This window comes from Gracilinanus agilis, chromosome 1 (assembly GCF_016433145.1).
Source record: "Gracilinanus agilis isolate LMUSP501 chromosome 1, AgileGrace, whole genome shotgun sequence".
Classification (NCBI taxonomy): Eukaryota; Metazoa; Chordata; class Mammalia; order Didelphimorphia; family Didelphidae; genus Gracilinanus; species Gracilinanus agilis.
The window spans coordinates 173368757-173385655 of record NC_058130.1 but is presented as its reverse complement, the minus strand read 5'-3'; the positions used below and the strand labels follow the sequence as shown (position 1 = coordinate 173385655).

The 16899-nt window shown below is 33.9% G+C and overlaps 1 protein-coding gene across 3 annotated transcripts in view; it reads right to left on the bottom strand.

The window, feature by feature from the left end:
- The window catches only part of RBFOX1 (RNA binding fox-1 homolog 1), a 379335-nt gene that overhangs the window by 100495 nt on the left and 261941 nt on the right, over positions 1 to 16899 (bottom strand). For all 3 annotated transcript variants that reach the window (XM_044659029.1, XM_044659028.1, XM_044659027.1), the window contains exons 6-7: positions 15768 to 15828; positions 8574 to 8627 (exon numbers count right to left, since the gene is read on the bottom strand). In XM_044659029.1, coding sequence (XP_044514964.1) covers positions 8574 to 8627; positions 15768 to 15828 — 115 coding nt within the window. The remainder of the gene's footprint in view (positions 1 to 8573; positions 8628 to 15767; positions 15829 to 16899) is intronic.

Genomic DNA, 16899 nt, shown 5'->3' with positions numbered 1-16899 from the left:
ATCTCATAGCCTTTGCCCTATAATCACTGCATTCTCACAAATTGAGCTAAATAGCCACAGATTTTTTTCTCAGATTAGTATGTAAATATATATGTATGTAAAGTAAATACTGGCTCTGACCTGTTTCTTTGGACCTATAAACATAAAGAAGCAACATATGGCTTCCTTCAAATTACTGTTGACCATGCTAGAATTTTGCTGAATTATTTTTGAAAGTTCCTTTTTATATGAATTTTAAAACTACATTTTCCTCTTTCCTTATAATAGAAATTTACTACATAATGTTCAACATCCTTGATGAAATGTTTCTGTTAACTTTAAAACTGATCAACAGGGGCAGCTGGGTAGCTCAGTGGGGGGCAGCTGGGTAGCTCAGTGGATTGAGAGTCAGGCCTAGAGATGGGAGGTCTTAGGTTCAAATCTGGCCTCAGACACTTCCCAGCTGTGTGACCCTGGGCAAGTCACTTGACCCCCATTGCCCACCCTTACCAATCTTCCACCTATGAGACAAAACACAGAAGTTAAGGGTTTAAACAAACAAAAACAAAACAAAACTGATCAACAGCAAATCTAGCAGTGCCCTGTAGTTTCTTATAGATACTTACTGGAAGAGAACATCAGAGTATATATTTTCTATAGGTATTATATTTCTTGTATAGATATTATTGGGGACTTCTGTACATATATGAATATTGCTAAGAGATTTCTAGGAGGAAAAAGGGATACTTTTTTTAAAATCATCTGTTAGCTCAGAAAACAATTTCTTTTCCAATATTCTTTCATTATCTCCCTTCCCTACCATTATTTTAACTTGGACTGTAAACTTGAACATACTTTTAGCAAAATACCCAAAGATCCAGTTTTAGAGGATTTGTATAGTCAGCTACAGAATATTACAAATCAGGATCTAAACTCTAGTCTGACTACCAAGTACTTGGGGATTTTTTCCTAATTAATACCCTGAAAGTACTTGACACTATTAGCAGATGTGCTAATAGAATTTTGGTTTTCTTGAAATTTTTATGCACAATGCAATCAATCAATTGAGCAAAAAGTATGTAATTGAAATATTTAGTTATAGAATAAATACAAGTGTTGAATGAATTAAAAGCCAAATGATAGTTGTATTCTGTAGCCTTGTCTATTAATAAAGTATATTTAAATTTTTTCATGAAATATTTCCCAACCATGTGCAATATGGTATTACTTTTAGTCTATTTCCTCCATACCAACAGAGAGGGTCACAGTTGTGGGAAAGGTTGAATTTTAGCCCTTTTGTACAATGAATATATGCTACCAAAAAAAAGATGCATCATGGGATACAGAACTCATGCAAGACTCTATTCTTAAGAAAATTATTCTATATCAAAAGGTTGAATGAAACCATCTTCAAGATTCCTGGAGAAACATATATCCAAACACACACATGAAATAGTGGCAAAGGGGTTCAGGAGGTGGCCATCAGAACTAACCATGATGGGTTTCGGTCTTGCTTCTGAGACAAAATGGCCCTAGACTGGTCATTTTAACTCTCTATGCCTCAGGTAACCACTAAGACTGCTAATTGTAGAAATGGTGCTAACTTACATTGGTAGAGGGAGTTCCTTCATCTAACAATGAAATCACATTTCATTGGACAAAGGTTCAATCCTTATCCAGATATATACTTCAAATCATTGGACAAAACACCTACGTACATACACATGTGAGTATGTATGTATATATAGGTAGATAAGAAAGGTCTACCTTAGGTAGTGGGCCAGAACAAGGGGCAAATAGTGTTTCTGCTTTTATTTCCATCACTAGTACTGATTGATCAACTGACTGATTAAACGAGGAAGACTTGAAGTGGTGTAGCAAGGAAAACTAAACAGGCAGCCAAATACAGTCACTGAAAATTAGAATCTGAAAAATACTTAGGGAATTCTATCCAGGTAGCATGATCTCTAATGATGTAGATGCTGACTGACAAAGAAGTTGAAACATGAGTCCGGACAGCTTGTGTCTTTTTAGAAGCTGACAGAGTAAGGCATGAAGCTTCAACTCTAACTGAAAGTCAAGGAAGTGGTAGTCATGTACAACCTTCTTGACACAACTACAAGACTTGTGATATTTATGGCAGGTGCATCGAACCTACTGAGCAATTTAATCTAATCAGGATAATCTTTGCTCCTGCTATTCAGAACTGTATGAAAGACTGACTAGCTTATCAAAAGGTAGAGCAAAGAGAGGTTTCTTTGACATTCTGTTTAACGCAAATCTCTAACATCAACAAGCACTTGTCACCCACCATAGAATACGTTAATTAGTCTTATAAAAATATTTTTGAGTTGTTTCAAAATTAATGATCTGCAAGAGAAATATGGAGTTATGAATCACAGTGGAAGGGACCTTATAATACATTTACTCAAACATCCTAATTTTATAGGCAAGAGAAGAGTATCAGAAACATTTAGTGACTGGTCATACATTTAGGGGCAGAATTGCAACTGGAATTCTGGTCTAAAGGGTAAATATTGGTGATGTATTCTAAACAAATTATCCTTCCTTCCTCTTTGATCCTAAGATTCTCCTATGTTTCATTTTTAAAAAACTGAAAATATCAAAAGGTACATATTTCTTTGTACTGACTATTAACCAGAATATTAATTTAACCAGAATATTCCATTCCCTTGCAATATTAGCCAGTCTATTAGTAGTGACCTCTTCACATTGCAACTTTGCAGTGAATGGATGAAGTAGGAATTTTAAAGCAGCTAGTATATGCAAGGTGAGCTGAGGCTGGCCAAACCCTAGGGAAAGCAGAGGAGTAGATGTTTTAAGGATGCACTGAAATGCAATTTCAAATGATAAAGAATAATTCTAGCTAGCTAGAAAAGAGCCTAGGGTAGTAATAAAGAATGTGGTCACTTGCTTTTAGCAAAAGTCATTGATGATTTTCAAGCCTAAGAGGCAGAGGTGCAAAAAACACCTGCCTCCAAAAATGGTGGCTGTGTACATATCAAGCATTTGATTCTTGTTCAAACTGATTGCAAAAAAAGGGGATGCGATCATATAGCTAAGCCATCATCCCTTGATTAGAGGTTATCAGAGAAATTTCTTTGGCAGCAATAAGCTTTGCTCCTTTTCTTTAGGAAACAGCATTTTGAGTATAAACAAGCACCAAAGCTATCCCACGAATCACTTAAGAGGAGTCCTAGCTCTCAGTTTTAGAAATGGATAAGGCAGTGATCAGAATTTTCAGGGTTTAATGTGAGAAAAAATGGAAGATCAATAAGATGGAGGGGGAGGAAGGAAGGAAAGGAAGTGAAACAAACTAAATCCTACCCGGAGACAAAGAGAAGCAGATATACAGAAAAATGTCTATGAAGTGGAAAATTTCCAGTTTAAAAACCCTGTACACTTGGGACTTGAATTTGTATCTTCTTGTTCACTCTGGTGCATCATATTTAAACCAAACACTTGTAAATTCCATAAAACACTACATGTAAAAAAAAAAAAAAACCACTGTCTTCAATGGGTTCTAAACGTCAAATATGAGAGTAAAACTTCATGAGATATTCTTTAGGGATAGAAGGCTCAGATAGCTTGCACAGTGTAGGCTAGACCTTTGAGTGAACAGGAAAGGCACAAATGAATTAATTACATGCACAGGGAAATATACAGATGGCACAGCAAAAAGACTGGAACTCTTGATCACAAAATGTGATTGGTTCAGTTCTTCTTGATAAATGGTATTACTTCAAGAATGGCCTGATTGATACCAGAATATCCTTTATTGCATTTTGGTTTATTGTGATTGTTTTGGGTTTATGATTGCTACCAAAGCCATAAAATGAGTTGGTAGGCTTTACTCAGAAAATTCTAGGCTTTGAAAGCAAATGTGTAGGGAAAGTATGGAAACTTGCTAAAAGTATATTCTTAATGTGTAAGTTTTCCAGAAAGGTAATGGGGAATCTGATGTCCACTACTACAACACTAACAAGTAAATCTCAACCTAAGGATGACACATTCACTTTGCCTACAATCCAAAATTTTAAGTGAAAGGCAATTTCATCAACAGCTTAAAGATATCTTATTTCTTGACGATCTAATTTCCTTCAAATGCAACTGTCTGCAAGCCAAAAGAGTGGTCATGGAAAGAGCTCCATTCAGGTAACTGAAGAAAAATACACTTCCTGCAGTTATTACTCATTTGACTTACAAACATAGCCACTGTTAGGCACCCATCCCTTTTCAGTCTCAAACATTCTCTATTCTTAATCTGTCATGTGTTTTTCTAACACCAGATTTTTTTTTCTTTTAATTTGTTTTGTGTTTTGAGTATACACTCAGGGTGGAAAATGCCAATAATAATAATGTCACCAGGTCCACTGTTTACCATTATCTTCAAGGTTTTAGAGTTGATTTACTCTACATTCCTCCACTTTTGACTTTAATTGTCTGCTTCTCGTTGTCGGGACATAACTATATCTTAGATTAGCATTGCATTAGAAGATCTTTCCTTTCTCTATTGATCTTGTCTTATAGAGTAATTTAACTCAATTCCAATTTTCTTTTGCACGCGGGGTGCTCTCCATCCCAGGAAGTGAGTTATGTGTATTCAAGTGGTGCATCTTATGAATCTTGTTAAGCTTTACCGCCTTATAGCCTCACTGATGGAATATTTAATCACAGAAATGAGTTGGCAGATATGATATACAATGCGGTTAAGCCTTGCAGCATGTGTCTTCACCAGCAATTGAGAAACTGGTGAATTTTCCATTCATCAGCACCATCTTGACAGCTTTGTGTAACCTTGTGGTTTGGTTTGTTTTTACTTATTTATGAAGATTAAAGGTGCTTTAAATCAACAGTTTCTTTGTAGAAATCTCACCTATATATCCAAAGTGGCCAAATTTTTCATCATTTCTTACTAAGAAAAAGATCTCTTATTTACTATAGAATCTTTGATATTAGCCCTATGGAGGCATTTTCAAAGGAATGCTTTTGAAACAACCATAATAAAACTAAACAACTTCAGTGTTGCTGGTGGTTCCACATGCTTTCAAATACTCCAAACTCTTAACACTGGTCTCTCCAAACTAAAGAAGAAAATAGCCAGAAAACATAGAAAAAGGTCAAAGATCTTCAAGGAGACAGTAGTTGTATGTGTCACTATTTCACTTCTCACTAGTCTGGTTATCCCTATGGCTTCAGGACTGATTAGATTTTTTTAAAAAAAATCAATGCTGTTTAGCTTAATAGGAAAAAAAGCCCAACAATATCTGGACAAATTTCAGATTTGTTTGTGGAATAAAGTGATTATGTATAAAAATTTCTGAAAATGGGCACTAGATATATATATTTTTTTAATTTTTTTTTAATTCTGGGTATATAATTCTAGATCAGAGTTCAGAAAGGCACCAATTGGAAAGTCTCTTTCATAAAAGCTTCCTAAATATGTCTTTTGCACGGTAGGAGAAATCATGTCATAATTCATCAAACAAAATTAATACCGTTGAGCTAGTAATTAAAGGTTCTCATTAAGAAGTGCAACGGCTCTCCCTAACCCCACCCTGCAATAAAAATGCATTGGGGACTTCAAGAGGTTATATACAAAAATCAATAACCTGCCATTTTATAATTAAAAGAGAAAATAAATGTTAGGAAAAAGTCTACTAAATTAGGAAAATTACCTTTAGGAGAGATTGAAAATATTGATTTTAATTTACAAAATATGCGATCCCTTCATGCCCTATTTTGAAAGACAATTGGAGGCTGGGTTGTTAATTCTGCATAAGCTTTGAAAATCAATAATTATACTATGGGAATATTATTATAGTCATCATTTAATAAAAAGTCATACATACAGAAATGACTAATGATTCCAACTTTCTTTTTCATGCAGATTCTGGTTTGAATTGCTAAATGCCCAAATCAAAGCAATGTCACAGTCTCTCTTTAATACATTCAATATTGCAGATGGAACCTATCTCTTTGGTAAGGAACATCTAAAATACTGAACATCAATTCATGAACATAGAGATAGATGCTGACAGTATCTGAACAGTTGTGTCTTTGAATAGCCCTCTAAGTGAATAGTATTCGAGTGTTTGGATACACACTTTATGTGCATGTGTTTTTATCTCTCTGTATTAAAATATAAAAAAATATATACAGAGAGATAAAATATATATAGAGATAAATATATATATATATACATACAGATATATATATGAGCTAAAATATAAAAATTTTGGTTTATTTGAAATAAATTGGAAATCTTTTCAAGTCAGCAAATGCTTTAAAATGGGTTCTTCTTCTTCCAATCTTTCCCGAGCTTTAGAAAGTCATAAATTGTGTCTACACAAACACAGAGAACTACACATATACGCGCAGATACACACTCAGAGGCTTTGACTTTTCATCCTAATGTTCCTGATTTTTCATCCTAATGTTCCTAATGTTTTGAATCCTAATGCAAGGAGCAGGAAGAAGACTAAAGAAGTCTGCTTGAATCAGAAACAAAACTTTCACATAAAATAAAAAATTGAGTTTCAAGTGTTTCAATATTCTTCTGGTTGGAAATATCTGGAGAACTGTTTTATTCTCTTCATAAGTTTAACTACATTAATCCTGATGTAGATGTAGTGGAAAGAAATGAGGTGATTTGAAGTTTTAGGAGACAATGATATTTTAATTTTTTATTAAAACTTTTAAATATATGTCATAATCTTATGGGTTGAGGACTATATAGCAGGAGATTATTGAAATGAAGTAGTCACGTTACATGTAACTTTAGAATCCTTACCCTAAAGGAACTGTGAGTCTATATCTTGACAGGCAAATATACATAGAGGCTTTTTTTTAAAAATTGATCATTTTTTGGCTGTGACTAATGATTAGAGTCAAAATATAGACTAGGAAAAAAATCTACTCTCTTGTTCCAAATTAACACATATCCTATTCCTCACTTACTGATTTTTTTTTTGTGACTATAATATTTAGAAAAAAGCAGAAGACAATTAGGACCCAAACATACTTGTATTCCTGGCTTCTAACTACCCTCAGTTTTATATTAATGTAATGTCTTACCTATTGCTTGAAATCTATTGTTTGAAACACCACTATTAAGTTGCCACTTGGGCTCCTAAGTGAAATCATTCTTCAAAGGGAGAGGGAAAAGTATGGCCCAGTAATGGCTACAAACCTCTGCATACTACTGTAAGCACACATAAAAAATGTTTTCTACTCTTTAGCTACAAGAATTAACTGGCAAAACTAGACAGGTAAATTCTTTTCCTTCTTCCACTTTCACCTCTGATGAAAGATACATAGTAGAACAGTTTGTTTGTAACAGATCACTCAATTTTCTGCAACAATGGTGAACTGGGAGAACATGGAAGGCTGAAATCCAAGGACAATTAAAAATTTAATTCTCGGTAGTTTAGACTTGATTTCCCACTGAAACATCCCCACAGATGTTCACAAACAAACAGAATTTAATGCCCTAAGGGCTGGGTCTAGAGTTCGTCAAACAGATAAAAACTGAAAAATCTGCATCATACTCCAGACAATGGGTATTAAGTGCCCCAAATATCTGCCTAAAAGACCACATATTTGTTTTTGTTTCGAATCCATGTGTTTGGCACATAATCAAAGCCTAAATATCAACTATGTCTACTTTTCTCCCACTTTATTTACATTCAGTTTGTTTACTTCATCCCCATACATACAGCTACATGTATTCTGGTACATAATTATTCTTTACTATTTAAAAACAAATATTAAAAAACCCTCTCATATACAAGTATATAGGATAGGGTCACAATCCATGATCTTACTGATAAAGAAATCTTGAGGAAGAGGAAATCCCTTTACTAATACAAGTCAGCACCCACTTTGCAACTTTTTGTTCTTGGAATATTACTTAGAATATTAAGGAGTTAAATTAGTTCCTTGGGGTTACCCAGCCATGTTGGTAGAATGGGCTTCCTGGATCTAAGGAAATTCTTTATATCATTCAGTTTCTCTTGCAGGATGCCAAAGTGGACAAAGGAGTAGTCACCAAGTATAACTGATCAAAGGAGAAAGACAGTAGGAGAGCCTTTTGATTAATCAAATCCTTTTTTAAGTAGAAGTTTCATCCCCACCTCATGCTTGAATTGTACAGATAACTAACTTAATTATCCATTTTGCTCTGCCAATAATAGTGTAATATATATTCAATAAAAAGTGTGTGGCTTACAAACGTATGTATATTGAAAAAAAATAACATTACATTTTTCCAATCAGGTATTAAAAAAGTGGACATGCTTCAATCAGGCAAAATCAATGATGTTAAAGGGCAGGATCCCCTATACTTACCCCCACATTTTAAATGAATGAGTCTCTTTCTTTACTATTTATGCGATTCTAAAATATTTTTGCTTTTCCTCAAAGAATAATTCAAAATTTATCAAGATAAGTATTGATTTATTCAGTCCATTCTACAAATTCCTCTCATGTTGGCTGGCCACACAAACTGAAAAAAGTCAGAAAGAAGAGGAAAAAAAACCAAAAAACATTGTCATGCACAGAGATGTTCTTACCTGCATAGAATTCAGGACTATAGACTGCACCCACAACTGGATTCAATTTCCAGCCTAAAAAACATAAAAAGTAGATCATTAATATTATCATCACAAGGAATAAAACTTCATCTACTTAAACCCATCAACTATATTTTCACAGCGTTTTAACAATGAAATACAGAGTGGCATGATATGGAGGTCCAAAAAATAGGTTCAAATCCTGTTCTTTCCACTTACCAGCTCTGTGAAGTTGGGTCAGTCATTTAATATCTTTGAGTCTCTAATTTTCTCCCTCTATGAAGTGAATATAGCATTGCTTGGTTAACTGACTACCTTACAGAGTTGTTTTAAGGGTGAGATGAGATACTTAACTGAGCTCTATAAAGCATTATATAAACTTAAGGTGGTAGTAGTAATATCTTCTTTGGTGATTAAAAGAAATTTACAAAAATATTAATGTGAAAAAAGCATACTGGTGTCCTTATTTGCCTCTTGTGATAGTGTATGATAAAGCAAAATAATGCAACTAAAGCTTCTGAGCATCTTTATGAAATGTTCCTGAAAATGATCTGGAGAGAAAATGCTTCTAGGTAAATACTTTTTGAAGGCCTCTATTTGGAATCACCATAATAAAATTACATTATTTTTATAAATAATTAACTATCTATAACTATGTTTTATTTATTTATAAATATAGATCTTATTTATAGGTATAAATAATTAATAATTTTATCATTCTTTTTCTTTAAAAATACTTGCAAAGTATAACTTTTCATAGAATCATAAATAGCAGAATTTTTTGCAATATTTTCCAATAATAACTGACAGTGACCCCCGAGTCTGTCTCATTTCCTGAATGGTCTTTTAAATTACCAATAGGAAGGATGCTTTGTACAATTTTATTGTGAATCGATTATGTGATATTTTCAAATTCTTTTAAAAATTGATTAGTCAAGTATATTTGTTATGATAGCAATCAATAAGGCAGCATATTCAATTATCAGAATACTTAAAGTAGTATTGATATTTGATATTCACATTTTTTTCATTTATTGAAATCTTGAGATTGACTGTGGTTTTCTATCCCAAATAACCTAGTCTCTAGCCTTTTATTTACTTAATAAATGTATTCTAGCCATTCTGCAAAAAAAAAAAAAAAAAAAAAAAAGACATACTTTAAGATTAATTCTAGTCTAAATTTAATTTAAAAAATTCAGACGTAAAGTCATGATACCTCCAATTGTTTGTATCTCCATCTATATAATAATATATTCTAGATCTCCTTTTGATAAATTTTTAATAATTAGGACTTCTAAATCCAATTCAGTATTAAGAATACTCAAAAATGACATCACTCAGCATAGCCAGCAGGTGATCTTGGGTTCTCAAATGTTACAGTAGTGATATACAAGCTCAGATCCCACAGTGGAAAGGTTTTAAGTACAGGCCTGATGATGGACAAGATGTCCAGCCTCCAAGAATATGTTTAGCTAATTTGAGAGAAGCTCATAAACAAGTAGAGGTGATCATCTTTTTTTTTTTGTTGTTACAACCATTCAGAAGTCTGTTAAAGCAAAGAGGTGTTCAAAATTCTATATTCCTAAAGAAAATACACAAAAATTAAACTTTATATCATAAAACTTCATGGTGTTGTAAAAAATAACACCAATGCTAATTTTCAAAAACAATTCTTTAAATATTTCTGTGTAGGAAGCCCTGAGTTCAAATTCTGTCTTAAATACTTACTAGCTATATCATGCTGGGTAAGTCAATTAAACTCTGCCTCAGTTTACTCATTTGTAATATGGAGATAATCAGCAATTACTTTTCAAAGTTGTGAAGGTAAAATTCAATATTTGTAAAGAATTTCTTAAAGTAAGGCTATTATTTATTATTATTAAGATTAAAGGCACATCAATGCCTTCAATGCTAGCCCTCAAATAGTGATCAGAATTATATCTAGGAGAGACAACCTGGGGTGCCAAAGGAACCCTGGATTTGGAGTGAAAAAGTTCACAGGATGATACATTTTGATCTAATACAAACAACATCTTTACTTTCAGAAGAGGAAACCAAAGTCCTAGGGAACAGGGATTATGGGTGAAAAGTAGCACAAGTACAAAGGTACGAAAGTCACATTTATTTTAGACTTTATGCAGAAGATTGTTATATCTATTTTACAGATATGAGGACACTGAGATTCTGAGAAGTCAAAAACCAAGCAAGTTTTGCAGCTGAAATTAAGGGGTAGAATGAGATGGTCTCTTGAGGGCCTTTCTAGCTCCCAGCTTCTGTGGTCCTATAAAATTTCAACATGTATTCAAGATGTGTTCAAAGCTAAGAAATCAAAGTTGCTTAATGAAAATAAGGCAGTGGAGCTATTTGGGTTATTATGTTTTTCTTTAACTAAAAAAATTAAACAGGGAGACTTTGATTCAAAAAAAGGAAGGACTACTTTGTAACAAATCAAATCATTCCACTCAACAAACATTTATTTAAATAAGTGAAAGATATCCAACTAGATGTCTGGAATAGAAAACAACATGTACTTCCTGGCCTCAAGATCTCAATTATTGGGAAAAAAAAAGTGAAATAGTAACCATGCAAATATGAACTTTAGCCTAAATGCAGCTGCCACTTTTACAATGCCTTGTTATAGGAATAGTCTTGGGGCATATCTGTATGATTGGTTTGGGGAACAGGTGTCCTATTTATTCCTGGATCTGGGCAAGTGGGAAGGTCTGGATTTACCCAGGCAAATTTATAAAATTCACTTTCATTTGTTTTTTCTAGGACAGTATTAAACTGTGCCCCTAAATGAAAAAGTTCCACTAAAGGTACTGCCAATGGATACCAATTATTCAGAGTCCATTGATCACAGTATACTAGATGATGAACAATTTGAATGAATTTTAGACCTGCCAGCTCTGGTTGATGGAGCTCTCTAAGATCGTAAGTTATATTAACAGCTTCTCATTTTATCTAAGGGGAAAAAAAATTCTTTAGAGATCCCAATTGATGCCCAGAGCTGAATTACTGCCCCCTCCCCCCATACCTCATTTTCTTCTTGTTCTCTGTTCTCAGGGCTGGAATGTTTAACTTTTTTGAAGCCAGCATGAGGAAGGCTTCATTCATCATGAAAATAACAGCAATTAAACTTTACTCTGTCTTGTCAGAGAGGTCTGTGCTAGCCCATAACTGCGAGGGTTAATCAAGTGTGATGAGAACTGACTTCTCCTAAGCAAAGAGCTGCCAGGAAACCTTGGTGCAGGAGGAGGAGCAAGAAAATCTCCCCAGTAGGTGTTATTGTTCACATCTTAGTAGACATCTTTCTTAGTGTCACCGTTCTCCCTATCATTGTTCCCTTCCCCCAGACTGCGCACACGGGTTTGGGGGAGAATAGGGATGTGCTCATACAATACATTTTAACTTTAAAAGCTCAAATATAAAAAGTATAAATATATATAAAATATATAAATATATATAAAGTATAAATATATAAAAACTATGAAAGCTCCAAAAAAAAAAGTATTTTTTTGCTCTGCAGACTAAGTATTTGGAATACACAGTCCTAATTAGAAAGAACTGGTGCTCTGTAGCCCAACGGATATATTTTGGAAGGTCAACATCATCCTTGTCATCTTTTCACAGTTTCCCCGTTTCTTTCCAGCAACCACTGTCCTGATCTAAGCTGGATATGTGGTATAGGGGTATGGTATAGATCAGTGATTCCCAAAGTGGGTGCTACTGCCCCCTAGTGGGTGCTGCAGCAATTGAGGAGGCGGTGATGGCCACAGGTGCATTTATCTTTCCTATTAATTGCTATTAAAATTTAAAAAATAATAATTTCCAGGGGGCTAAGTAATATTTTTTTCTGGAAAGGGAGCGGTAGGCCAAAAAAATTTGGGAACCACTGGTCTATAGATGGATGGCAAGGAAAAAAAAAAGAAAAGAAATAAGATAGAATTAGGGTTTGGGGCTGGAAATATTTCTGAAAAGATATACACATATGGAAATGCTATGCAAATTTCATGCAAATGAATATATGGCCCATATTACAAACTTGGAAGAGACCCTTGGGACAGCCGTGCAAAACACAATGATCTTACAATGTCAGGAAGATGGACAAGATGATCCCAGAGATTGCTGCCATTTTTAATTTCTCAGGCTGTTAGTGTATTTCCCTAGGCCTTCCAAATTTAGAGATTTTGATCAAGGACATTAAACCAAACAATGAAGCTTACAACCAAAGAAAAACAGCTGACAAAAGCCCACAGCTCCCAACATCCCAGGGCCCCAGGCATGCTAAAGCAATGGAGTGGAGACTTAAGCCATTATGATCTAAGGCTCTGTTGCTGAGACACAGATAGGTTGCTAGTGTGCCATTCAATAGGCAAGACCTGTATAGCCACAACATTTCAAGAAAAACTCATATTTTATTATTTTCTTCTCAGTTTGCAAAAATTGCTGCATTTTAACCACCTCTAAAAGAGTTCTGAAAAGGCAGATCTATATTTGGGAAAAAAATCAATCAATATATGTATCGTTTTGAGTTGCTGGAACAGAGATATCCTATATATGCATTTGCAAATGTTTTACATGGCATTCCATTACTGTTCAAAAAAATGAATATATGGCAAATTGTGAATATATGCTAAAATGTGAATGATATTTGTAAATGTTCAAGGGACATCTGGATAGTAAGTTTGAGTTTTAATTATATTAGGGCAAGAACTAAGGGAAAATATTAAAAACAAACAAACCAGAAAAAATGGAAAAAGCTAGACTTTTTCCTGTTTAAAACCATTCAGGTATACAGACACATTAGAAACTTTAAACAGGAAAACATATGTACTATGTCCTGTAAAAGCTTAGTTATATTAGTCTAAAACTTAGGTTAGCCAAGAGTTAATTCATGTTCCTCTTATTATTCTCTTACTATCTCTCCAGGCTAAGAAGTAAATGAAGGAGTGGCAACTTAAAAAGGCAAATAATCACCACTGACTAAGGGGGAAATCCATTGTTCAGTCCTATTGCTAACCCCAAATATTGGCAAAAGCTCCATTTGGGCCTATATAGCAATAGAAATAAAAATAAAACATTTTTAATATTTTCTCATTTATATAATTTTAAGTCAAAACATTTTTCACATATTACCTATTATTTGCCTCAAAACTACCTCCTTAATTTTCCAGGGATGCCCTGTCTTTCAAGAACACCTTCATATGCTCACCTATTCCTCTGACCCCAAATTTCATAAATTTTAATTGTATAATGTTTTTAAAGCACAATGGATTAATGGATAGAGCTAACCTTTGAGTTAGAAAAAGCTGACTGCAAGTCCCTTATTTGATACACACTTACTGTGACATTGGACAAGTCCCTTAACTTCTCAGAATCCAACAAAACTAAAACTACAGATTACAGAGAAGTTGCTGACCTACATTGGTAGAGAGAGTTTCCTCACTTGGGAAATCTCCTATCTACATCAATGAAATCATATACCTCATCATTATCCTAATACTCTTCATCTTTTGAGACTAAGGGGGTTAATTTTTCTAGACAGAAGGCCTTCTATAAGGAAGATTATTGGTATATGTCATCCTGACAAAAGTCAGAAGGGATAGACATGAATGGAAAATATCCATTACTTGTCCTTACAAATAAATTCCATGATCTCCCTTACAATCAATATTATTACTACAGGAACAAACTGTATTATTCCCTCAATTAAAATAGTATGAGAAGAGTTGTGTCGAATCACAAAATTCAAAGATGTGCAAATATAACAATCACCACTGCTTCATAAATTACAATAATGGTCCCTCTAAGACCCCATCTACCTGAGGTGTTCATGATAGTGGAACAACTGAGTTTAGATTTGGGACCCAGCTAAATGTCAGGATGGTCTTTAAAAAATCCTTCATGTGATCAATTGTTATAAGCAGCAGTTACTTAGTCTGTTACATATGTTCTGGTATTTATTACCAAGTAGCCTCCTCCTCCTCCTTATACACAATCCTAAAAAATAATGACAAAGTGGGGGGGAGGGGGGGGAATATATATATATATATGTATATATATATATATATATACATATAGTGGATGGGGAACATCACAAACTTCTAAAGAATATTCAGCAGCTACACACACATAAACCATGGGTAGGAGATAAATGGTCATTTAAAAAAAAAACAACACATTTAGATAACTATACAATATAGTCTTTAAAAGGCTGATTTACTTCAGTACTGGATTGCCTCCTTCTCTAATGGAAATATCCCTTTAATGGCCTGAGTCATCAAAGGGAAGTTGAGGCAAAGAGAGGAATAATAGGAAAAGAAAAAACAACTTGCCATCTATTCATTGAGAATATAAAAGAAAACTGTAAATAACCTATCATTAAGAAAATAAACTTAGAAGTTGTCATTGCAAAATGAAAATCAATTGTCATTTTACTGCCCAGAGTTGAATTTTTATTTTAAAAATGCTGAACAATGACAACATCTAAATATACGATGTTATTCTTCTGAAGACTCCGTAAAACTTGTCTATACAGCTTTTTCTGGCATAGAAGAAAAAAATCATAGGGAATAAGTGTTTAACATATAAGGATATGCTTCACTTCTCTCTCTCTTTTCCTCCTCCCCTCCAGTTACAAAGCACTTCCATGACAGAATTCAGAGTGGCACTTGCTTGCACGGTCCACTCTTTTCACTTAATTTAGCTAGGCTGTGCTCGTTGTGTTTCTAGCCAATTAAAAACAGCTAGAAATCTGGTGCACAATACCAATCAAAATGAGTTAAAAATAAGGGCCAAATACTAATATGGTAGTAAAATAATTTCATGATATAGTTGATGTGAAAGAAAAAACTAAAAGGTGGTAGGGGGCAGAATTTTCTTTCCACCACTATTTTCTTGCTCCTAAACAAGTAAGTTTAATCGATGGTACAACAATGAGATTACCATCAAATGGGACCACCCTGGAGAGGCTGAAAGAAAGAACTGTGTGTTCAACTTGACCATCAAATGGGCAGTTTCTCTGTAAATCATCTAATTTGTTCAGGAAGTAATACTGTACCAAACTGGTAAAATAAAATGAGTTCCAGTGATGAGGCAGACATGCCTCCCTTAAGGAGTTTCCCCATTTTACTTCTGTTTTTAATTCAAAGGCAGAACATAACTTGCCATGAAAGGTATAACTGTACTTACCATTTGTATAGGGGTTGACTGTCTTTTTATTTGTCATTACACGTGCTGTAGCATTATTTACCTAAGTACATAGAAAACCAAATTAGTACATTTTGCTGAGCAAGGCTATAATTCTATTAATTGCATGCATTATGGCTACTAGTATTCATATAAAAATGCAATTTAATTTATAAAAGGCAATAGGTGCATAACAAAATCATACTATTTATAACTACATTTAGTTCATAACCATTTAAACTTACAAATCATTTCAATAAAGCAACATCATATCATTTAAAAGTTTAATAAAGAGACATTAAAAGCAAATTAAAAGGTACTGCATAATTGAAGATTAAAAAGCATGCGTGTACTCCATGATAACACTGAAACAATAAATATTTAAAAACAGAAAAAAAATCTCTTATATGAAAGAACATGCAGTGAAGTAGAAGGGGGAGAGACAAGGTACAAGGAAACAGAAAATGTCAAAAAAAGGGACAAACAAATTTTAGCAGTGTGCAACATAACCCTTTAGAAGAGAAGTACCATTGGAAAAGCAACATCTAGCATTCAACACTGGAAACAAGAGCCTTTTTCATTGCAAGAATTAACAAAATCATTCAAGCTTTAAAATCACAGCTAACAAAAGGATAAAAAGAGGGTGCAAATTATTTAACACAATATGGAGTTACAATCTGAGTAAGATGTGCACCAAGTCATATCCTCAGTCCAGTCAGTGGCTTGCTTAAAACGTACACTCAATTACAGGCGTACCAATATCGAAAAAAATAGAGCATCAAGAAAACTTAATACAACAAGTCAAAAAAATTCACGTGGTATATATATAGATAGATAGATATAGATATCAGCGCTAAATACGTGAAACGGCAGATGGACTTCTCCACTTACCATTCAGCACCATCGCCAGCATGGGTATGTATACAGTTACCATGGTTACTGAGAGTTTGGTGAGGGGCCTAAGCGCTACCGTCGAGGGGGAAAATGAAAGGCAAAATATGCAACATCTTACTCCAAGACTACAGCATTTTCAATTGGTATTTTTTCTTTTTTTTAAATTCTAACAATTATCATCCTAAGGCAGTGTTGAGGGGGATCCGGTGGTAGAAAAAGTAGGCTCTTTATGTCAATATTT